Source organism: Mobula hypostoma, chromosome 25 (assembly GCF_963921235.1).
Source record: "Mobula hypostoma chromosome 25, sMobHyp1.1, whole genome shotgun sequence".
In the NCBI taxonomy this organism is placed as follows: domain Eukaryota; kingdom Metazoa; phylum Chordata; class Chondrichthyes; order Myliobatiformes; family Myliobatidae; genus Mobula; species Mobula hypostoma.
In genome coordinates, this window is record NC_086121.1 from 20873462 (window position 1) to 20898820 (window position 25359).

The 25359-nt window shown below is 43.3% G+C and overlaps 1 protein-coding gene across 1 annotated transcript; it reads left to right on the forward strand.

The window, feature by feature from the left end:
- akr7a3 (aldo-keto reductase family 7, member A3 (aflatoxin aldehyde reductase)) lies at window positions 1–25346 on the forward strand. Its single transcript, XM_063033184.1, has 7 exons — window positions 1–878; window positions 11924–12111; window positions 17081–17185; window positions 19341–19437; window positions 20027–20126; window positions 20270–20399; window positions 24335–25346. The coding sequence occupies exons 1-7, from the start codon at window positions 620–622 to the stop codon at window positions 24494–24496; spliced, it is 1041 nt and encodes a 346-aa protein (XP_062889254.1). The 5' UTR covers window positions 1–619; the 3' UTR covers window positions 24497–25346.
- Window positions 25347–25359: the final 13 nt, after the last annotated feature.

The following is a 25359-nucleotide window of genomic DNA, read 5'->3' on the forward strand; positions in this document are numbered from 1 at the left end:
AAGCTGTTTACCCTCTCAACTCCAGATCCATTGATGTCTATAGGGGTTAACCTGTCTCCATTCCTCCTGTAGTCCACAACCATTGAGGGAAAGGTTGTTTTCTTGACACCACTGTGTCAGGGTGATGACTTCTTCTCTGTGGGCTGCCTCATTATTATCTGAGATTAGGGGTTGTAGTGACGTCAGCAAATTTAATTAGCAGATTGGAGTTGTGTGTGGCAACACAGTTATTGGTATACCGAGAGTAGAGGAGGGGGCTTAGTACACAGCCCTGAGGGGTACCTGGGTCAGAAGGGCAGAGGTGAGGGAGCCCACTCTTACCACCTGCCGGCATCTGATAGGAAGTCCAGGACACAAGGCAGGGTGGTCTCTGAGCTGTATCGTCCCTGGGTGGGCTCGAACCATCAACCTTTCGGTGAACAGCCGAACACGCTGACTGCGATATTGCGCACGTTATAAACCTGAAATACCTCGCTGGGATTTTCTGCACTAGTAGCCCAGATGTTAATAATTCGCGGTGAGGACCACTTTTTTAGAGGACGAGTCTGGCGGCCCCTTGCAACGGGAGAGCCAATGAAGTGGGGCGGTCGAGGCACCGCTAAATCCCGCCCAGCTCGCCATGTTAGCATTCTTGTTCCGCCCCTGCGGGGTTGTTTCGCTGCAGCTTCTTCATCGGATCATGTCCAGCGGTGCCATGTCGGCGCGGCCTCGAACCGTCCTGGGGACCATGGAGTTCGGGCGCCGTGCGGACCCCGAGCAGAGCGCGCTCATACTGAAGGCGTTCTTGGAGCGCGGCCATGACGAGCTGGACGGAGCCTTTATGTACACGGAGGGGCGCTCGGAGCAGATCATTGGCAGCTTGGACCTTGCTCAGAGAGGTGAGAGGTGCAAATGACGGCTTAAACCCTCGGACCTCTCTGGAGAGGGGCACCCCTACGAACCGGGTCGTGTCCGCACTCGCCAGTGGCCAGTTATGATGTAGGCAGGGCCGGATTAAGCTAGTGCGGGGCCTGTAGCATATGTTATAAAGGGGCCCTAAATTAAAAAAAAATTAAAACATAAATTATTTACTTGCATAGTAAAGTAATTCAATTTTTTCATTTGCTATACCAGTGGTCCCCAACCACCAGGCCACAAAGCATGTGCTACCAGGCCTTGAGGAAACGATATGAGTCAACTGTACCTTTCCTCGTTGCCTGTCATGCCCACCGTTGAACTTGAGTGCATGGAGGCCATTACCCATGCGAGGACATAAGTCAGTCACTAATCTACAACTACTCGTTGAGTTTCTTTGGAAGAGGTGGTAGGGGACATAAAAAGCCTAACAATGATGATAACGCAGAGACAGCTGAGGCTGAGACTGCAAAAAAAAAAGAAAGCTTCCTTCAGCAGAAAATATGACAAATCCTACATAAAATATAGGCTTTATTGCGATTGGTGACTCGCACACTCCAAGCCCTCTGTGTGTGATATGTGGAGACAAGCTGTCTAACAAGGCAATGAAACCCTCAAAACTGCTTCAACACCTTGAGGCAAGCACCCTGCACTTAAAGACAAACCCGTTGAGTTTTCTGAGCAGATAAAACATGAGTAAGCGGGACAGAAGCACTTGCTGAGAGCCACCACTTCCACAAATGCTGCTGCTCTGAGAGCGTCGTACTTAGTGGCTAGCCGTATTGCTAAGGCTAAGAAGCCTTTCACTGTTGGTGAAGAATTGATTCTGCCTGCTGCCAAGGACATGTGCCGTGAACTGTTGGGAGAAGCTGCAGCTAACAAGATGACACAGGTTTCTCTTTCAGCTACCACAGTTTCAAGGGGAATCGATGACATAGCGGAGGACATCGAAGCATAGCTGTTGGAACGGCTTAACGAGTCTGGTTTCACTACCCGAGTCAAAGAGGTTGTTCCTGAATGCCAGTCTACACACTGTGTCATACACGGAAATGCTGGCTAGCCGAAAAATGTCACCTGATCTTAACAGCGTATTGAGTGACGTTGTTGAAGTTATCAATCACATCAAAGCAAAATCCCTGAACTCACGTCTGTTTGAGCAGCTTTGTGAGGAAATGGATGCAGAGCACAAATGCCTTCTCTTACACACTGAAGTCAGGTGGCTATCAAGGGGGAGAGCCCTGGCCAGGGTTTTTGAGTTAAGAGAGCAGCTACAGGATTTCTTTCAGGAAAAAAGTCACCACTGGCAGCACACTTCGGTGACGAGGAGTGGATAGCAAAACTTGCTTATCACTGTGACATCTTCAATGAACTCAATTTGTCACTTCAGGGGAGAATGACAACTGTCTTCAAGTTGGCAGATAGTGTCTGCTTTCACAGCCAAACTGGAACTGTGGGGACAGTGAGTGAACAGGGGCATATTTGACATGTTCCCAACATTAGCTGGGAATTTGGGAGAGACTAAGGCTCACAGCTGGTGTGCGAACACCTATCTTTGCTGTCGACAGAATTCGAGCATTACTTCCCAACCGCAAATGACCCAAGATGTGCAAAGGAATGGGTCCGTGACCCATTTGTGATGTCCCTGGTGAATCATCCATGTCAGCGCGGGAAGAAGATCAACTCCTCGAGCTTGCAAATGACGGTGGGCTGAAAAGTATGTTTGACATAACATCTCTGCCGGCATTCTGTATCAAAGTCAAGGCTGAATATCCTGAGATACCCACGAAAGTACTGAAAACTTTTGCTTCCATTTCCAACATCATATCGCTGTGAAGCGGAGTTTTCTGCAATGAATGCAACGAAAACTAAATTGTGGAATAGACTGGACATAAGGAAACCCCTTATGACTTATAATTGACTTATCACTATATTCATGCGAAAAAATATGTGCTGTGTGTTTAATATTAAATTCGTTAGATAAACCCTTTTGGAAGCAAAATTGAGTGTATTAGCCACTGATAAGTGACTTATAGTTGACTTATCACCTACATTCCGGTCGTGATTAACACCCCCCTCCTGTTGGCCAGTCCGCAGGAGTATTGTCAATATTAAACCGGTCCATGGTGCAAAAAAGGTTGAGGACTATACAGCCAGATAATACGACAAATGCCTGACACTTCAGTAATACTATTGCTTACATGTAGGTATCAATTTCAAATGTCAAAAGTAACAAAACTACAATTTAAAAGTTAGATTTTTTAGATTTAGCATGAGCAAATTTGATGATACTGGAAATGTCTAATTCACGCAGAAGTTCATGTTCAGTGCTCATTAGAATGAGATTGTTCAATCTGTTTTGACCCATGGTGCTCCTTAGTTTTTTAAATAGTTTTCAGTTCTGAAAATGAGCGTTTTCCACTGCAGTTGGTAACCACGAGCGACAAGGCGTTTTCTACATCTGGAAAACATGACTCCGAAGAATTGTCAGTTATCAAACGGTACAACTGCAACTCTACAAGGTCTTGTTTGGCGCCAGTATGAGAAGCAAGATCAGTTTTCAACAGTTCAGTACACTGCACAAATTCTTCATAGTCATAGTCATACTTTATTGATCCCAGGGGAAATTGGTTTTTGTTACAGTTGCACCATAAATAATAAATAGTAATAGAACCATAAATAGTTAAATTATGCCAGTAAATTATGAAATAAGTCCAGGACCAGCCTATTAGCTCAGGGTGTCTGACCCTCCAAGGGAGGAGTTGTAAAGTTCGATGGCCACAGGCAGGAATGACTTCCTATGACGCTCAGTGTTGCATCTCAGTGGAATGAGTCTCTGGCTGAATGTACTCCTGTGCCCAACCAGTACATTATGTAGTGGATGGGAGACATTGACCAAGATGGCATGCAACTTAGACAGCATCCTCTTTTCAGACACCACTGTCAGAGAGTCCAGTTCCATCCCCACAACATCACTGGCCTTACGGATGAGTTTGTTGATTCTGTTGGTGTCTGCTACCCTCAGCCTGCTGCCCCAGCACACAACGGCAAACATGATAGCACTGGCCACCACAGACTCATAGAACATCCTCAGCATCGTCCGGCAGATGTTAAAGGACCTCAGTCTCCTCAGGAAATAGAGACGGCTCTGACCCTTCTTGTAGACAGCCTCGGTGTTCTTTGACCAGTCCAGTTTATTGTCAATTCGTATCCCCAGGTATTTGTAATCCTCCACCATGTCCACACTGACCCCCTGGATGGAAACAGGGGTCACCGGTACCTTAGCTCTCCTCAGGTCTACCACCAGCTCCTTAGTCTTTTTCACATTAAGCTGCAGATAATTCTGCTCACACCATGTGACAAAGTTTCCTACCGTAGCCCTGTACTCAGCCTCATCTCCCTTGCTGATGCATCCAACTATGGCAGAGTCATCCGAAAACTTCTGAAGATGACAAGGCTCTGTGCAGTAGTTGAAGTCTGAGGCGTAAATGGTGAAGAGAAAGGGAGACAAGACAGACCCCTTGGAGCCCCAGTGCTGCTGATCACTCTGTCGGACACACAGTGTTGCAAGCACACGTACTGTGGTCTGCCAGTCAGGTAATCAAGGATCCATGATACCAGGGAAGCATCCACCTGCATCGCCTTTAGCTTCTCCCCCAGCAGAGCAGGGCGGATGGTGTTGAATGCACTGGAGAAGTCAAAAAACATGACCCTCACAGTGCTCGCTGGCTTGTCCAGGTGGGCATAGACACGGTTCAGCTGGTAGACGATGGCATCCTCAACTCCTAGTCAGGGCTGGTAAGCGAACTGGAGCGGATCTAAGTGTGGCCTGACCATAGGCCGGAGCAGCTCCAGAACAAGTCTTTCCAGGGTCTTCATGATGTGGGAGGTCAATGCCACTGGTCTGTAGTCATTGAGGCCGCTGGGGCGCGGCCTCTTCGGCACAGGAACGAGGCAGGATGTCTTCCACAGTACAGGAACCCTCAGGCTCAGGTTGAATACATAGAACCATAGAAACTACAGCACAGAAACAGGCCCTTTGGCCCTTCTTGGCTGTGCCGAACCATTTTCTGCCTAGTCCCACTGACCTGCACACGGACCATATCCCTCCATACACCTCCCATCCATGTATCTGTCCAACTTATTCTTAAATGTTAAAAAAGAACCCGCATTTACCACCTCGTCTGGCAGCTCATTCCATACTCCCACCACTCTCTGTGTGAAGAAGCCCCCCCTAATGTTCCCTTTAAACTTTTCCCCCCTCACCCTTAACCCATGTCCTCTGGTTTTTTTCTCCCCTTGCCTCAGTGGAAAAAGCCTGCTTGCATTCACTCGATCTATACCCATCATAATTTTATATACCTCTATCAAATCTCCCCTCATTCTTCTACGCTCCAGGGAATAAAGTCCTAACCTATTCAACCTTTCTCTGTAACTGAGTTTCTCAAGTCCCGGCAACATCCTTGTAAACCTTCTCTGCACTCTTTCAACCTTATTTATATCCTTCCTGTAATTTGGTGACCAAAACTGAACACAGTACTCCAGATTCGGCCTCACCAATGCCTTATACAACCTCATCATAACATTCCAGCTCTTATACTCAATACTTTGATTAATAAAGGCCAATGTACAAAAAGCTCTCTTTACGACCCTATCTACCTGTGATGACACTTTTAGGGAATTTTGTATCTGTATTCCCAGATCCCTCTGTTCCACTGCACTCCTCAGTGCCTTACCATTAACCCTGTATGTTCTACGTTGGTTTGTCCTTCCAACATGCAATACCTCACACTTGTCAGTATTAAACTCCATCTGCCATTTTTCAGCCCATTTTTCCAGCTGGTCCAAGTCCCTCTGCAGGCTTTGAAAACCTTCCTCACTGTCTACTACACCTCCAATCTTTGTATCATCAGCAAACTTGCTGATCCAATTTACCACATTATCATCCAGATCATTGATATAGATGACAAATAACAATGGACCCAGCACTGATCCCTGTGGCACACCACTAGTCACAGGCCTCCAGTCAGAGAAGCGATTCTCTACCACTACTCTCTGGCTTCTTCCATCGAGCCAATGTCTAATCCAATTTACCACCTCTCCATGTATACCTAGCGACTGAATTTTCCTAACTAACCTCCCATGCGGGACCTTGTCAAAGGCCTTACTGAAGTCCATGTAGACAATATCCACTGCCTTCCCTTCATCCACTTTCCTGGTAACGTCCTCGAAAAACTCCAACAGATTGGTCAAACATGACTTACCACGCACAAAGCCGTGTTGACTCTCCCTAATAAGCCCCTGTCTATCCAAATGCTTGTAGATTCTGTCTCTTAGTACTCCCTCCAATAACTTACCTACTACTGACGTTAAACTCACCGGCCTATAATTTCCCGGATTACTTTTCGATCCTTTTTTTTTTCTTTTTTTTTAATTTTATTTTTATTTGGATAAGGAATTCACAATTATCATGTACTTTTTTCACACATATAACCTTTTCCATTTTTTTATATGTATAAAACTACAATTATTTATACATTCTTAAGTACACATTGAGATGATATAAAAGGAAAATAAACATTTAAATAGATAATTATGTACTGTGGTAAATCTAACCTATTAGGCTAAGTAATGAAATTAGTTGTTAAGAAAAATGGTAATAATAGTTTCCATGCAACCCTTCTGGACCATTTCCACTGGTCCAAAATGTTGCATACAAGCCTATATACCAACCATTGTAGGTGTTTATATCCCAATTTGTTCGTGCTTGTTCCTGCCCGCAGACATTATTATCCGATCCCTATGTACTTATTTACTTAATTTTTTCATTTTTTTTTTATCCCTTTCCCAAATCTTTCCCTTTACTTGTGTTAATTCTCTATTTTCCAAAAAAAAACAAACATTTAGACTAGGGGTGCTTACGTTAGCAATATTACTGTGTTGATGAGAAGAGCAATATAAATCATTAGGAGAGTCATCTAAAGTCTGCTCGCATTGGGGTTATATATTCAATCCATTTATTCCAGATTTGATAAAATGTTTCTTTTTGAGTTCTCAGGGAGTAAGTCAACTTTTCCATTTTAAATATTTCCAAGATAATTTCGTACCAATCTTCTAATGTAGGTGGTATTGGATTTAGCCATTTTCTAGTGATTGATTTCTTACTTGCCGCTAAGAGGGCCTGCAGCAACTTTATATCTTCCTTCTGTTCAAGGAACAATACATGCCCCAAATACAGCGTCTCAAAGTTCAGAGGTATCTGGGACCTAAGTACCTTAACTAATGTTCTATGAATACCTTCCCAAAATAGACTTAATTTAGGGCAATCCCAGAAAATATGAAAATGATTTGCCTCCTTGGAGCCGCACCTTCTCCAACACATCACATTTGTATCTTTATATTTTTCCTGATATGGGGTCTTGAAGTATCTTATAATGTTTTTCCAACAATGTTCTCTCCAAGTCAAAGAATTAGTCGAGGACCATTGAAAGCTGCAGATTTTCCCCCAAGCCTCCTCTGAAAGTACCAACCACGCTTCTTTCTCTCACTTCTCTTTAATATACAGTGTATTTACATTTTTAGCATGGGAGAGTGCATTATATAGGCGAGAAACTGATTTACTAGGTATTGAACTGCAAGCCAAATTCAGAATCTTGAAAAATTCTAATTCTACTGTTGATAGGTCTGTATATCTACAACTCTGGTTAACATAGTTTCGTATTTGAAGGTACCTAAAAAAGTCATTATGTTCTAGGCCATGTTTGTCCTGCAGGATTTGGAAACTTTGTAATACTCTTTTATCTATAAATGAGAGGTAGGTTGTAAGACCTTTCTTTATCCATAGCTCAAATCTTTTATCTCCTCTGTTGGGAAGGAATTCGGTATCATATGCACACCATCTAAAGAGTTTTTCGATCCTTTTTTAAACAACGGAACAACATGAGCCACTCTCCAATCCTCCGGCACTTCACCCGTAGACAGCGACATTTTAAATATTTCTGCCAGGGCCCCCGCAATTTCAACACTAGTCTCCTTCAAGGTCCGAGGGAACACTCTGTCAGGTCCCGGGGATTTATCCACTTTAATTTTCCTCAAGACAGCAAGCACCTCCTCCTTTTCAATCTGTACAGTTTCCATGGTCTCACTACTTGATTCCCTCAATTCCATAGATTTCATGCCAGCTTCCTTAGTAAATACAGACGCAAAAAACCTATTTAAGATCTCCCCCATTTCCTTTGGTTCCGCACAAAGCCGACCACTCTGATCTTCAAGAGGACCAATTTTATCCCTTACAATCCTTTTGCTCTTAATATACTTGTAAAAGCTCTTTGGATTCTCCTTCACTTTGACTGCCAAGGCAACCTCGTGTCTTCTTTTAGCCCTCCTGATTTCTTTCTTAAGTATTTTCTTGCACTTCTTATACTCCTCAAGCACCTGATTTACCCCCGTTTCCTATACATTTCATACAACTCCCTCTTCTTCTTTATCATGGCGAAGTACTCCACATAGCTGAGGGGCACAGGCTTTGAGCACCCTGGTACTGACACCATCCAGTCCTGCAGCCTTGCTTGGGTTGAGACATTTCAGCTGTCTTCTCACCTGTTCAGCTGTGAAGCCCACCGTGGTGGTTTCGTGTGGGGAAGGGGTATAGTCATGAGAGCAGGGTGGGGGACTGTGAGGAGGGGTAGGAGGGGAGAGTGGAATATGTGTTGGTTGGGGGCCGACAACAGATGGCTCGTGTGGGATGGGCAGGGGCCACAATGTCAAATCTGTTAAAGAACAGGTTAAGTTCATTGGCCCTGTCCACAAGTCATGAAGACTTTCTTCCAGATCTTCCGGATATGATTTAATAAGATTTGATGACCTCTTTACGATCTCTTCAGGTGTAAACGACTGTAACTGATGAAGGAATCAAAAAACACCATTCACCTTTAGATAAGCTTTCTGCCTTTTTGACGGGGCAGAAAGCAAGCTGTCAATAATGGCAAGAAATGTTCGACTTTTAAACTTCTGAGGAGGCGTTTGAGATTCAACAAGTGAATCAAGAGTGCTGGAACCACTGAAATCATCATACGTGCGATTTTACTTGTGTTTTCTTTGAGTTTGCTGTTGATAATCTTCACACTTAGTCAGATCTTTGGCTTTTTGCTCGATGCCTGAAAAAGTAGACCGCATAGCTTGAATATATCCATGCAAGGATTCATAGAGTGCGCAAGTCTTCAAGTCTTGTGTTCAGATCTTGGTCAGAAGATTGCAAAGAAGCACTGGTCATTTGAAAACGCTGTAATACTTGATCCCACAATATGACCATTATTCCTGTTTCCAACTTCATCATGGTTGAAAGTAGTCCACGAGCCTGTTGTTGACACTCTGCCTTCTGATCATTGTTATTTGAAATGTCATCCAAGACTTGTTTTATTGCAGAAAAGCTGTGTAAAAGTGCTTTTGTTGCATCTGCACGAGCTGACCACCTGGTATCTGACATTCTTTTCACAATGGGCAAATGAGCACCACCATCAGATAATGCAGGAGAAAGGAGATCCCACCAATAAGTAGAAGCAGAAAAAAATGTGTATAGGCTGTCGACAAATTGAAAGAAAATTAATGCTTCTTAACAACGTTTAGCAGCACATTTTCCAACCAAATTTAGTAAATGTGCAAAACATGGAATGTAATCCACAAACTCATTCAGCTCTTTAATTCGTGCTTGTAAGCCACTATACTTGCCACTCATGTTGCTGGCATTGTCATAACTTTGACCACGGCAGTCTTTCATATCAATGTCATTTTTCCTTTAAAAAGTCAAGTAAACTTTGAGCAAGCTGTTCAGCATTATGACTTTCCATATCCGAAAACTTCACAAATCTTTCAACTGGTCCATACGGCAAAACATAGCACAAAGTCAAAGTCAGCTGGTCCACATTAGATATATTTGGAGTAGAATCCAATGAAACAGAATAATACTTGTATTTCTTCACTTTACCAGTAATGTGATCCAGTATGCTGGATCCAATCAGATTGATGAATTCCGCACATAGGTATGATTTATACTTCCTTGGTTTGCATGAGTGTTTATATGCTTTGCCAGAAAAGGGTCAAATTTGGCCAGTAACAACCCCAAATAATTTCCATTATGAGGAGAGCCAACAGTTTCATCACTACCACGAAATGAAAGGCCTCGTTCAGCTAAAAACTTCAATTATTCGCTCTAGAAGTGTTCACCAATACTTTTGTTCAGTCTCCATTTCTTTCACAAGGTGGGAATCGACGCGTTTAGCTTTGTTTTTGCGCATGAACAGTGAAATTAAAGCTTGTCTATGTGAGTAACTTTCTTCATGTTGATGTAATAGATTGCTTGCGTTTTTCTAGTCATTAAACCCCTCTTCACTAAGCTTTGAACATTCTGAAATCATAACCTTGCATGGGAAACAGAATAGGCTTCCTTTGCTTTCTGAATAGCATAACCAATTTCTTGCATGTTGCTTGTTTGTAGGTTTATGAATACATGTAAAATAAGACTTCTGACAGTGCCGAGGTTTCTTTTCATTATCGTACAACTGCATGGATGAAGAGAAGTCAAATCAGTTCCCTTGGCTATCCAATATTCACGATCACAATCACCTAGATTGTTTGGCTATTCACCAACATCATTGAAGAGTACTTGTTCTTTTCACTTTTTCTTTCGCATTCAATGGATGCTGGCTGTTGCTGTATCATGCCTTCTGCCGCACTAGTCGCACTAGTACTGGTTGTTCCTATAGTTCCTATATTTCTGTGGGCACGTAGCCAAGTGGTTCAGGCGTTCGTCTAGTGATCTCAAGGTCGCTAGTTCAAGCCTCAGCTGTGGCAGCGTGTTTGTGCCCTTGAGCAAGGCACTTAACCACACATTGCTCTAGTGTTTGTGCGAGGAGTGGCGCCCCACACAGACTTCCAATAAGGCATGAAAATGCCCGACGCAGGCCTCTCACGGTCTGAGTCAACGTTCCCTCCCCTCCCTCCCCCATATTTCCAGCTTCAGCCGTTATAGTACCATCACTGTGAAGATCAAAATATCCTGTCAACTGACGTGTTTTTGATATCACAAGTTGGTCTCTTCTTTCTTTTTCTTCCTTCGCTTTACGTTTTGCACTTCCAGAAGCATAATGATGTCCAATATTTCTGGCTCTATTGCTCATTGCTATCTGCAATGGAAAACAAAATAATGAAATATGCATTTAAAAACAAATAGTTTATGTTACAAAAGCTAAGTAGCGGTATCAACAAAGACTAGTGAACAATAACAAATTTATGTGACTGTTGTGGCTATGGGTGCGTGTGGATCACATGCACTCAACAACCAACTGGGAATAGTGTTCTGAAAATTATCTGTTTAGTTGCTTATTGAAACTCATTTCATTTGGGAAATACAGGTTGAAACTCACAGTCTAATCTGATCTTGTATGTTCCTGAGCTGGTTCGGACTACCTAAAATCAGGAAAAAATCATTCTACTGGCGCCAGTGGGCCTAAGCTGGCACTCATGGCCTTTAGGAATGCAAGTTAAAATTCATAATACATTATTTGGTATGTTATGTGCTAACATAGAGGACAATTCATATTCAAAAAGCATAGATATGGTGTCTTCGCAACTACCTGTAAACTTAGCATTCTTGTCTCAGAGGCGCCAGAGATGCATTGTTACAAATGAAACTGGGTTCACAGCTTTTAGGAAATGCATTGTTATGAACTCCATCCACAGTACTTTGTCAAAGAACAGAAGGCTGATGGCTGAAGTCATTTATTTAAGTGTAAATGAATCGTCTACCCAAAACTCACTCTAACAGTCGTGAGAATACGGTGAGATGCTGATTTCACCAGACTTCAGCTTGCAAGCATTTAGTGTGGGCAGGGCCCTCGAAAATGCGGGGCCCGTAGCATATGCTATTTTTGCTACTAGGTTAATCTGGCCCTGGATGTAGGCAGGCTTTATTGGCAGGTACGTGGGATCAGAAGTTAAATTTTGCTTTTTTTTTTTCTCTCCTCATATCATCCAGTGAAGATTGCGACTAAAGTAAACCCATGGGAGGGGAAGACGCTGAAAGCAGAGAGTGTCCGATATCAGTTCAACACGTCGCTGGAGCGCCTTCAAAGGAAGAGTGTTGAGATCCTCTACCTCCATGCTCCTGATCATGTGACATCAATTGAGGAAACGTTGGCTGCTTGTCAAGAGCTTTACCAGCAGGTATAATGTAGAGTTTAGAGTTTAACACAAAGGTGCCCATGCCAGTCATGAGTATATCATTGTAGTTCTCTGGTCCATCATGCTATTGCTGTGAAGGATGTTTTCAGCTTGTCCCACTTGCATTAGCTGCACTGCTGAATTAATATTTGTTTGAGATGTTGCTTTTCTGATTAGAAGCAGATGGATGTTAATGATTCCTTTACATCTTGTGAAGTAAACATGGAAACTGGGGAGGTAGTGGCCAACAGGTCTTAAAGTAACTGTTATTAGAATATTTGTATTGTTAATCATCCGGCAAAATGTATATATTTGTGATTTTCCTTAATTCACTGCATTTCTTGAGTTTCAAACCATTTGAGATGACCAGATGCAATATTTTGCCTATTCTGCTGACAACTTTCACTCTAATCTTGCTGACCAACCATTGCTGTGAGCAGGACATGAAAGCTGTGCGGCACTTTGTATTAACATTATAAACAAGAAAATTCCAGCTGCATGGCAACGGAGGGTATGTGTGTGGGAGCATTTCAGTTACTGTGTGGCTGTGTATCCACACAGCTTAGAGGGAACAGTGCCTACTGTTGAGATAATGGAAGAGTTGTTATTAATGATTCATCGTAGTGCGCATGCGCGGGTCGTGCATGCAGCCTGTTACAGCCACTCTGACTAGCTTTCTTACTTTTTTCTTCTTACTTTTTTAACTTGCATTATTTGTTGTATTTTTTTTCACGGTAACACATTGAAGCTGCACCCTCTCTAACATGCTGGTGGAGAGAGTTTTATTTGGGTTTTTAGCGCTGGAAATAACTTAAATTTAGATACGTCTCATTAGCGGGGCAGCAGTATAGTCGCATTGTTTATTCCAGGGACCAGCTGATTGCGCTTTTGCCGGCCGGTTTAGCGAACGGAGCGGCGGACACCCTGGCTGAATTGTGGAGGAAAACACACAGAGGATGCAGAGGGGGATCAAAAAGCCGAGGGAAGAGGACTGGGTCGAGTCAACAGAGACTTATGGAGAAGAGGAGTTATAAGCCGTGTCTTCCCTCTCTCATTATGGGCAATGTGAGATCGCTGGGTAATAAAATGGACGAGTTGACGGCGCTAGCCAGGAGTCAGAGAACATTTCGGGAGTGCAGTGTTATGTGTTCTACTGAAGACCGGCTGCACGAGGACATACCCGACCAAAATGTTTCCATAGAGGGCTTCCAGACCATTCGGGCTGACCGGAAGTGCACTGAGAGCGGTAAGCGTAAAGGAGGGGGGCTTGCTGTTCTGGTTAACAACAGATGGTGCAGTCCTGGTCATATGACGATCAAGGAACGTGTTTGTAGCCCGGATATTGAACTTTTTGCTGTTGGACTTCGGCCGTATTCCACCGAGGTGCAACACTGGGCGTCACGGGAGGTTGTTCCTGCCTGTGGCCATCGAACTTTGCAGCTCCTCCCGTGGAGGGTCAGACACCCTGAGCCAATAGGCTGGTCTTGGACTTATTTCCATCTGGCATAGTTTGCATATTGTTGTTTGATTGTTTGTGGTTTTGTATTGCTATACTTTTGCTCTATTCTTGGTTGGTGCAGCTGTAACGAAACCCAATTTCCCTTAGGATCAATAAAGTATATCTATCTATCTATCTATCTACCTATCTAAAAATGGTGCTGCTGAACCATGGCAATGTTTTTTAGACTATGTACAAAACTTCTAAATTACTTTCACTGCAATCTGCAGCTTGTAATTTTCCTTTAAGCAAAGTCCTTTTGAAGTGATTAATGAATGACAGATTTCACAATCTTCTGAAGGCCTTGTGGACTTAATTCTCAATAAAGCAGGTACGCAGCCTTTTAAGTATATGAAGGTTCACTGCCAAGGATGGAGTGAGACAGGAGGAGGGCACTCCAAGCCAGGCTGAAACACAGAGAAATTAAACTCCCTCTACACAGCATCATCTTAGCAAATAAGTAGTCCTTGGAGAAGAAAATTTGAGGACCTAATGGCAAGATTGCTGTATTGTAGGGAAATGAGGAATTGTTGTGTTCTATGTTTTACCAAGACGTGGCTTACTCAGAGTACACCAGGTATGGTGATCAGACCCGAAGACTTCTCGATACACCCAGGATGGATCGAACTGCTTATTTGGACAAGGTTAAAAGTAGGTGTGTATGTTTCATGATAAACTGTCTGTGGCAATCCAACGTGGCAGTTTTGTCGTATTCGTGTTCCCCCAACCTTGATCAAATGCCAACGGTTCTGCTTACCAAGTGAGTTCTCCTCTGTGATCCTGAATGTAGTTTACATACCACCAGTGGCCAACTATAGTTACGCACTTGAAATGCTGCATGATACTGTCATCAAACACCCCGACACCTTTCAAATCCTAGTCGGGGATTTCAATTAGGCTTATTTGATGAAATCCCTGCCCAATTACCATCTGCATATAACCTGTAGGACCAGAGGTCCCAAAACACCAGACCACTGTTTTACAAAGATAAGGAATACCTACTATTCCATGCCCAGATCGCATTTTGGGAAATCTGATCCCTTGGCTGCCTTCCTACCTCATACAGGCAGAGGCTAAAGAGCAAGGCTTCAGAGACTAGGACAACTAAATACGTTGATGAAGGTAGAGCAGTAGATGTCGTGTATATGGATTTCTGCAAGGCACTTGCTAAGATATTCTATGCAAGGCTTATTGAGAAAGTAAGGAGGTATGGGATCCAAGGGCACCTTGCTTTGTGGATCCAGAATTGGCTTGTTCACAGAAGGCGAAGAGTGGTTGTAGACAGGTCATTTTCTGCATGGAGGCCAGTGACCAATGGTGTGCCTCGGGGATCTGCTCTGGGACCCCCACTATTCGTGATTTTCATAAATGGCCTGGATGAGGAAGTGGAGGGATGGGTTAGTAAATTAGCTGATGACACAAAGGTTGGGGGTGTTGTGGCTAGTGTGGAGGACTGTCAGAGGTTGCAGTGGGACATTGATAGGATGCAAAACTGGGCTGAGAAGTGGCAGATGGAGTTCAACCCAGATAAGTGTGAGGTGGTTCATTTTGGTAGGTCAAATATGATGGCAGAATAAAGTATTAATGGTAAGACTTTTGGCAGCGTGGACGATTAGATTAGATTAGATTATGAGGACACGCAGTCCTCTTTTATTGTCATTTAGTAATGCATGCATTAAGAAATGATAGAATATTCCTCCGGTGTGATATCACTGAAACCCAGGACAGACCAAGACTGAAAAACTAACAAAAACCACATAATTATAACATATGGTTACAACAGTGCAACAATACCATAACTTAATGAAGAACAGGCCATGGCACAGTAAAAAAGTTCAAAGTCTCTCGAATGTCCCACATCTCATGCAGATGGGAGAAGGAAGAAAACTCTCCCTGCCATGCCCGACCACAGTCCGACTCTGAGTCGTTCGAAAAATTCGAGCCTCCGATCAGCCCTCCGACACCGATAGCACCATCTCTATCCGAATGTTTTGACCTCAGCCTTGGTTGCCAGCAGCAGGCAAAGCTGGGGATTTTGGGGCCTTCCCTCCAGAAGATTCTCAATTGTACAGTAACAGTGGCAGCGAACCTGCATTTCAGAAATTTCTCCAGATGTTCCTCTGTGTTTTCATGCCTGTCTCCATCAAATCAGAATTGTCCACGGCCCCTATTTAACAGATACGATATCATTTCACCGGAGAGCTGCGCGCGCTGCGTCATGCTGCCATCTTCTCCTCCCACCCAAGATCAGAGGGATCTTGGGGTCTGAGTCCATAGGACACTCAAAGCTGCTGCGCAGGTTGACTCTGTGGTTAAGAAGGCATATAGTGCATTGGCCTTCATCAACCGTGGGATTGAGTTTAAGAGCTGAGAGGTAATGTTTCAGCTACCTATGACCCTAGTCAGACTCCACTTGGAGTACTGTGCTCAGTTCTGGTCACCTTACTACAGGAAGGATGTGGAAACTATAAAAAGGGTGCAGAGGAGATTCACAAGGATGTTGCCTGGATTGGGGAGCATGCCTTATGAGAATAGGTTGAGTGAACTCGGCCTTTTCTCCTTGGAGCGATGGAGGATGAGAGGTGACCTGATAGAGGTGTATAAGATGATGAGAGGCATTGATCATGTGGATAATCAGAGGCTTTTTCTCACAAGAGGACACAGTCTTAAGGTGCTTGGAGTAGGTACAGAGGAGATGTCAGGGCTAAGTTTTTTACGCAGAGAGTGGTGAGTGTGTGGAATGGGCTGCCGGCGATGGTGGTGGAGGCAGATATGATAGGGTCTTTTTTAAGAGACTCCTGTATAGGTACCTGGAGCTTAGAAAAATATAAGGCTATGGGTAACCCTAGGTAATTTCTAAAGTAACTACATGTTCGGCACAGCATTGCGGGCCGACGAGCTTGTGTTGTGCTGTAGGTTTTCTATGTTTTTTTTAACTGAGGTGGCTGTAGGAGAAAGAGGAGTGGCTACAGGATTGCTTCGAGTCGGTGAACTGGGCCGTGTTAAAGGACTCATCTGCGGATCTGAATCAATACACCATGGTTGTCACAAACTTTATAAAAGACAATTGTAGACGAGTGTGGCCCCACAAGATCATTTCACAACCAGAAGCCCTGGATGAACAATCTCATCTCCAGGAAGTCCTCTCACGGGCGTGATACCTTATTTTTGCGACCTTTGAGCTCCTGGACTGGCTTTACTTGCCTCGGTGCTAAACTGACTCCACAGTCTGTCGACTTGTTTTTGGGGAATTCTGCAGCTCATTTTCTATGATATTTTTACTATTTGCATGATTTGCCCTCTTTTTGCACACTGGATGGTTGTTTGTCTTTATGACGTGTGCTTTTTTTGTGGATTCTATTGTATTTCTTTGTTTTCCTGTAGGAACCTGCACGAATACGAATGTCAAAGTTGTATATAGTATACATACTTCACTAATAAATTTACTGTGAACTTTGAACTTTTTCTTTTTAGGGCAAATTTAAAGAACTTGGCCTCTCAAACTATGCTTCATGGGAAGTGGCAGAAATCTATTCAATCTGTAAACATAACAACTGGGTCCTTCCTACCGTCTATCAGGTACGTTAGGGGTGAAATTGGCAAATTCAAGCCTGTTGATGGATTTGACTTTTGTAAACTACTCTTTAAATTGTGCTTGTCTGTATCTCCCTGCATTTGTCAATTTTGTTACTGTTTTAACAAAAACTAAATCTATACTTTGCATGTTTGTTCAGCTGTGGCTGATTTCCCATTACCAGATGGCCACTGAGCAAAGCCATATTATATCATTCCATTGTGGATTATTGCCTCTGTTTTGTACTTGTATTCAGGTACCTGGTTTTGCCAACTGTCGACCGAGTCATATGTACAATTGATACCAAGGAGTTAGTGGTATCCATGTACAACTTTCCAGCCTTGTCCTCCGTAATTTTCAGCCTTGTGACCTTGGTGAACTAAACTCTTGTGCTGTTCTCTTTTAACTTTTTTCACTGATGATCTTTTGGCATGCATGACTTTAGAAGTTTGAGTGTCTCCCTAAGCCTCTGCTCTGTTTACATCTTTCCCAGACAGATTGCTTCCAATTAACTTCCCTTCACCGACCTCTCTCAGCTGGAGACACTACCACTGCTCATGTCATTTAGGCTCTCCTAGCCTCCACCCGATCCCAGATACTACTTTTGTTGTCTCCATGTTTACAAATGTAGAGAGTGATTGCTTTCAGCATTTTCTTAGTTGCTTTGAGAGGTTATCAGTCTAAAACATAAAACTTTCCAGAGGTGCACCTTAACCTGTTTGGTATTTGCAGAATTTGTTCTGTCTCAGCATTTTGATTGAGCACTTGGCTACCTGTTCCAATAGAACTTCCTTAGTTCACTATCAAAATTTTGTTGCTGCACTCTTGTTTCTTTCCCTAGTTTCTGTGTGCTTTGTAATTGCACAAAAGTTGACTGCAAGCTAAGTATCTGAGAGTTGACTAGTGGTCCCCAACCACCGGGCTGCAAAGCATGCGTTACCGGGCCGCGAGGAAACGATATGATTTGGCGGTATGAGTCAGCTGCACCTTTCCTCATTCCCTGTCACGGCCTCTGTTGAGCTTGAATGCACGCGAGGTCGTTACCTGCACGTCATCCATGTCAGCGCGGGAAGGAGATCAACTCCTCAAGCTTGCAAATGACGGCGGGCTGAAAAGTGTGTTTGACATAACATCTCTGCCGGCATTCTGGATCAAAGTCAAAGCTGAATATCCTGAGATAGCCACGAAAGCACTGAAAATGCTGCTTCCATTTCCAACATATCTCTGCAATGAATGCAACGAAAACTAAATTGCGGAATAGACTGGACATAAGGACCCCCCTTCGAGTATCGCTGTCTCCCGTCACCCCTTGATAGGACCATCTTGTTGCAGGAAAACAAGCCCAGGGCTCCCACTGATCCAGCAATATTGGTGTATTGCAATGATTTTATATGTTCATACGGGGAAAATATGTGCTGTGTGTTTAATATCCAAATGTTACTTAAAATGTTATGATGCTATTGACTTACTTATATAACCATATAACAATTGCGGCACGGAAACAGGCGATCTCTGCCCTTCTAGTCCGTGCTGAATGCTACTCTCACCTAGTCCCACCGACCTGCACTCAGGCCATAACCCTCCATTCCTTTCCTGTCCATATACCTATCCAATTTTTCTTTAAATGATAATATCGAACCTGTGTCTAGCACTTCTACTGGAAGCTCGTTCCACACTTACTTCAAGCTCCCCTGATAATTGACTTATCACTATATTCATGGGAGGAAAATATGCGCTGTGTGTTTATTATTAAATTCGTTAGATAAACCCTTTTAGAAACGAAATTGAGTGTATTAGCCACTTATCACCTATATTCCGGTCGTGATGAACACCCCCGCATCCCCCCCCCGAACAGAATCGCCTAAAAGGATTTGTAGAAAAAAATTGGCACGTACACGCATGCGCATTGGTGCCCACGCAAGGCGTCATGGTCATTGTAGTCTTTCTCGGGGTAAACCCAACTTATTTGACTGCAACCCTACCCCGCCCCCCCCCCCGGCCCCCGGTCGGCTGGTCTGCAAGAATATTGTCAATATTAAACCGTTCCGCAGTGCAAAAAAGGTTGAGGACCCCTGGACTAGTTGATGCCCTGTATTCTGTTTGGTGGCATGTTTCTCAAATATAAATGGTGTGACCTAGAATTGTTATTTCTATTTGCAGGGAATGTATAATGCCACTACCCGGCAAGTTGAAGTAGAGCTGTTACCCTGTCTCCGTCATTTTGGAATGAGATTTTATGCTTACAACCCGCTAGCAGGTAAAGTTAAATCCTACTGTTGTTCATTTTGTGTTTTGCACTCCCCAGTTTACGAAAGCCTGACTTGCATACATCCATATGAATGAGAGTGTGGGAGACCAGTGGGATGGATTTCCCGCTGTTGTGAGGCTGTAGGTGTCTCCTGCTGCCTGGGAATTCTGCTCATGGCCTCATTTCCGACTTGTGAATTGTCCAGGTTGCGAGCAGTGCCCAGGAATGGAACCTTGCCATAATCTGGGATTCTTCCTAAGTGTTCCAGCTGTCAGAAAAATATAGATGTCTAGCTCAAAGGACACCTGCAGCTCCACCAGGTACTTTGATTTGAAATGTTAGACCATTTCCATCACACAGTACTGAAGGCCTTTAACTACTTGGAAACACATTGAAGAGGAAACAGCAGAGTACCCCTTCTATGCCGAGAAGGATCACCCCTTGGATGAATTGAAGAGAACAAAGAAAAAGTAGGGTTCCATTGATGTCAGGTCAATCAGGCTTCACTCTGAAATCCACGGTGCAGAGAATACATGGCTGTTGGGTTGGGGCTTGTATTGGATCTTGGAGAATGGTATTAACTATCTGATTGGTGCAGGTGGATTACTAACTGGGAAATACAAATTTGAGGACCAAAATGAGAAACAGCCCACCGGTCGCTTCTTCGGTAATGCCTGGGCTGAAGCATATAGAAACAGGTGGGTTCACTGATTTTCTGTCACCATCACACTTGACATTCTGTCTGGCCTTCTGGTAGGACAAAATTGTTTGGCATCTCATCCACTTTGTAAAAATTCTGAACCCACTTTAATAATAATTTTTGCTGTCAACTGTTGTTCAGGTACTGGAAGGAGCATAATTTTCGGGGCATAGATTTGGTGAAGAAAGCAATAGATAAAACTTATGGGTGTGGGAAAACAAGCCTGGTATCAGCAGCTTTAAGGTGGATGTATCATCATTCCAATCTTCAGGTATGCAGATTCAACAATATAAATATCACTGTAATTAAATGGATTGGTTAGTTCCTTAAGATTGTTTTAGATTATGAGGACACGCAGTCCCCTTTTATTGTTATTTAGTAATGCATGCATTAAGAAATGATACAATGTTTTTCCAGAATGATATCACGGAACATGACAAACCGACTTTTAAAACTTAACAAAAAAACCACATAATTATAACATATAGTTACAACAGTGCAAACAATACCCTAATTTGATAAGAACAGACCATGGCATGGTAATAGTCTCAAAGTCTCTCGAAAGTCCCATCATCTCACGCAGACGGTAAACCTCCAGCGCCGCCAACGTGCTGATGCAGCATCCAACCACAGTCCGACTCCGAGTCTGTCTGAAAACTGAGCCTCCGACCACCTCTCCACCACTGAGCACCATCTCTGCTGAGCGTTCCGACCCCGGCCCCGGCAACAGGCAAAGCCGACGATTTAGGGCCTTTGTCTCCGGAGATTCTCGATCGCGCAGTAGCAGCGGCAGCGAAGCTGGCATTTCAGAAGTTACTCCAGGTGTTTCTCCACGCTTTTCACGGCTGTCTCCATCAAATCCAGATTGTGCACGGCCCCCTAGTTACATATAATCAATATCATTCGGAATGGCCGCGTGTGCTGTGTCGCATCGCCATCTTCTCCTCCCTCCCTTAGACAGGGGTGGTGATGGGGACCAGCTCCCACTACCTAATAAATGGTCCCAATGGCGTGCGTCTCAAATAGCCTCTGACAACGAGTCCAGCTCCTTATGTGGCTTAGGTTTTTATCTGGATGCTCCAGAAGGGGCAAAGGCAGGTGACTGGCACTTTAAAATCGGTTGCTTTGGGCAGATGGAGCTAGTCAGCTTATCTAGGAGCAGGAAAACTGGTCTCAAACCTCTGCTGCCTTGCGGCTGTACCCACCCATGGGGAAATGCTTTGGGAGTAAACACTGAGGGGAAAAATCTGGAGCTGAACTCTCTAAGGTCCTATGTTGAGTTCAAAACTGAATGGCCACTGGTGCCGAACTGCCGTTCCTATGGATTCATCAGCTGCATGGAGTGGGGAAACCTGTAGCTTGCTCTCCATATTGTACTGCCTGAGTGGGTGTATTACGTAGGACACAATGTCCATGGTCAACCCTGACCAACAGAGGGCCTCATAATAGACTGGAGAAGGATTTGACTATCAAAAGAGAAGTGCAGATTGACTCAAGGTTATGATGCAGGATTTTAAACCGAAATAACTCCTTGTCTCCCACTAATGCTACATTACCCACTGAGTTCTTCCAGCATAGAATTGTCCAGCGATACAGCATGAAAACAGGCCCTTCAGCCCAACTTCTTCATGGTGACCAACCCGCCTAACTGATCTAGTCCTGTTTGTATCTGTCCAAGTGTCTTTTAAGCCTTGTAATTGTAATAAAGCTTTAACTTTTTCTATTTCCTTTGTTCCATATATGCAACAACTACTTTGAGGGGGAAAAAGTTGTCCCTTGGTCCTTTTAAAACTTTTTGTTGTCTTAACTTTAAACCTGTGCCCTCTAGATTTACTCTTATGGGGGGCGGGGCTGCTACATCACCTTATGTTCCTCATGATTTTATGAACCTCAATTAGGTTTAGTAGGGAATAAAGGGGGCCTTTTCTGGTTGGCTGCTGGTGACTAATGGTGTTCTGCAGGGGTTGGTGTTTCATTTCACGTTATATTGTATGTCTGTGATTTGGATGACAGAATTGATGGTTTCATGGCTAGATTTGTTCAAAAAGATTAGGTGGAGGGCAAGTAGTGTTGAGAAAACGAGTCTGCAGAAGGGCTTTGATTAGTCCAATGGGCAAAAAAGCGGCAGATGGAATACAGTGGAGGGAAGTGTTAGTTATGCACTTTGGTAGAGGGAATAAAGGCATAGACCATGTTCAAAACGGGGAGCAAATTCAAAAATCAGAAGTACAAAGGGATTTGGGACACCTCATGATGGATTCCCTAAAGGTTAACTTGTAGGTTGAGTCGATAAGGAAGGCAAATGCAATGTTAACTTTCATTTTGAGAGGTTTAGAATATAAAAGTGAGGATGTAATACTGAGGCTTTTTTTAAAATTAAGTGCAATCGTGAACAATAGCCAGATCAGAAATGCTGATCAAGTCAACTAGTTCCCAAAGAGAACTCTGATCGGCCAATCAGATGGTTCACTGCTGCTCAGCAATAGAACACAAAAAAATCATGTGCACAATTAAGAAACATTTAAAAAAAATAGTAAAAATACTGGAGTCATGATCATAATGAAGTCTTCTGGAGAGAGACATTTATACACATGCTGTCCTCCATAATTCAAAGAGATTGAAGGATAAGGTTGCAGGGTGACAAAATGTGGCAGGAGCACTTGGAACTGAAAACTAATCCCTATCGGGCTTTGTAAGGCATTGATCAGACTGTACTTGCTGGAGTATTGTGAGCAATTTAGGGCCTCTTATCTAAGAAGGTGCTGGATTTGGAGAGCACTCAGAGGAGGCTCAGGAGAATGATCCCAGGAATTAAAGGGTTAATGCATGAGGAGCTCTTGATGCCTCTGGGCCTGTATTCTCTGGAGTTCAGAAGACATATGGGAGACTTACTGAAATCTATGGATAGGCTAGATGTGGATGTGGAGAGGATGTTTCCTGTAGTGGGTGTGTCTGGAACCAGAGATCACAGCCTCAGAATAAGACGCCCCCTTAGAACAGAAATAAGGAGGAATTTCTTAAGTGTGGTGGATCTGTGGATTTCATTGCCCCAGATGATTGTGTAACGCCAAATTACTGGCTATATTTAAAGCGGAGGTTGATAATTTCTTGATAAATGTCAAAGGTTGTGGAGAGAAGGTGGGAGAATAGAGTTGAGAAGGATATTAAATCAACTATGATGTAACGGTGGAGCAGACTCTATTTCTGCACTTATCCTACAAACGTATATCTTAAGGTCTTATAGTTGCTGATTTTTGCCAAAAATTGCAGATATTGGAAATATGAAACAAAAATAACATATTGGAAAGACTTAACAGATCAGACAGCATCTATAGAAAAAGAAACAGTTCCTGTTTCGGCTCATATGCCATGAAAGTAAGAAAATAAATTGGTTTGAAGTTTCCAAGAGAGCGAGAGAGGGATGGATAGATAGGATATACATTTCTAGGACAACTCTAAGGTGATTTTACTCTTATTAAAGTGGCACTGGAAACGGAATGATGAGGGCAGTTACTTTACAACAAAGGGGAAATGATTAAGCTGTGAAATGCAGGTCAGGGCTATTGTTGAATCTTAAAACCAAAATGAGATTGCTGGCAATGCCTAGCAGATCAGTTGTGTCTTTGGAGAGAAAAGGAATAGTTACTTTCAGATTGGATAACCTCACCGCAGAATTGGCCAGTTATGATATTAACAAAGAGGAAATGATCTGAAATTGTTGAGTTCAGTATCGAATTCTGAAAGCTACAGTGTGCCCACATGGAAGATGAGGCACAATTCCTCAACTTTGCTTGTGCTGGCTAATGGTGCAACAGACTACAGATGGAACCAAGACTGAAAATTGAAAAGTCGTGCAAAGGGAAGCTCAAGGTTGCTCCTGTGGAGTAAATGCTCTGTAAAAAGTACACAATTTGCATTAGATTTCTCCTCTGAAGATCCCATCATGAGCACACATGGAAGAGAAATGAGTGAATAGCTGTTGCACATGAAGGGATGAGGAAAAACAGTCCCCTTGGAATGCTGATGGAGGATGGTGGCATTGTACAGAAGGAAATTGCAAAGAATGATCTGATGAATGTGTAGGTTGCTCTGGAGAAACAGTGATTAACACCTTATGCTCATGATTGAGGATTGTCTACTGTTTGGTCGACTTATTCAACATTTTTCTCCATAATTGCTGATATTGTGCTGATTTATTTTCTTCAGGGAGACCTTGGTGATGCAGTTATTGTTGGAATATCGACAATGGAACAGCTTCAGCAAAACTTGTTTGCCACTGAGGAAGGACCCCTTGATTCAACAGTGGTTGAAGCCTTCAATGAAGCTTGGAAGCTCGTAGCACACGATTGCCCAAATTATTTTCGATAAATCAGACTTCTCCAGTAGCTCTTACACTATACATGGGGCTGAATCTACAAGCTGAAAGTTATGAGATTACTTACCTAGGTTTTAATTTGGAAGGTGACTGGTGAACCCCTCAGTGCTGCAAGCTAGAATTCCCCAGCCCTCACAGTTGCAGGAGGCCCTGATTGGTGATAAATCAGTCCCAGCATACCAGAACCACTGAGTGACAGACAGCCTCCGAGGGAGACTGGGGAAAGAATAGTTTCTGGCATTGTCAGGGTATCCAGGGATGGTGGTAGTGCTGAGTGAATTTTGTGCACATTATATGCCCATAGTATTCTTTATGAAAAATACTTGCCTAGATTTTTGGTAAGGACGATCTCCTTAATATTTTTAATTTTGTCATATTTCTATTTCCAGCTGACAGCATGGAAATCATGATTATTTTTTGTCAAAAGAGATCATACCATTGATGCAGGCAAAAGTGCTGAGTCAGGTGGCATCCCTTACTTATTTATGAATGTATAATCTGCCAGTCATCTTACTAAGCCTGAGTTGTAACATAGCAGAGCAGATAATTTGGCCACTAATTCAATTAGGGAAGAAAAGGTCAAATATATAATCCAGTATAGGGAATTGCTTCCAGAGGCTAACTGTAGGTTACGTCACATGAATAGGGGTGAAATGCAGCAGGAAATTGATGTTCAGCTATCTTGACATTCAGCAAACTTGCTGGATGTCACAGCACTGCTTTGAAAAATGGATGACTGAATGGTAACAACCTGAGTTCCAGCATTTTGTATGCTGGTTTCCAGCTTTTGCAGTCTCTCCTGTGTCTACATGTAGAGTCAAAATTATTAGGAACACAAAGTTATGTTTGCATTGAA

What these genes read in the sequence shown, in the direction of transcription:
- akr7a3 (XM_063033184.1), top strand. Translation starts at nt 620, where the DNA reads ATGTTAGCATTCTTGTTCCGCCCCTGCGGGGTTGTTTCGCTGCAGCTT. An exon ending in CTTGGACCTTGCTCAGAGAG is followed by an intron (nt 879 to 11,923) that starts GTGAGAGGTGCA and finishes CATATCATCCAG; the next exon opens with TGAAGATTGCGACTAAAGTA. An exon ending in ATCATCATTCCAATCTTCAG is followed by an intron (nt 20,400 to 24,334) that starts GTATGCAGATTC and finishes TATTTTCTTCAG; the next exon opens with GGAGACCTTGGTGATGCAGT.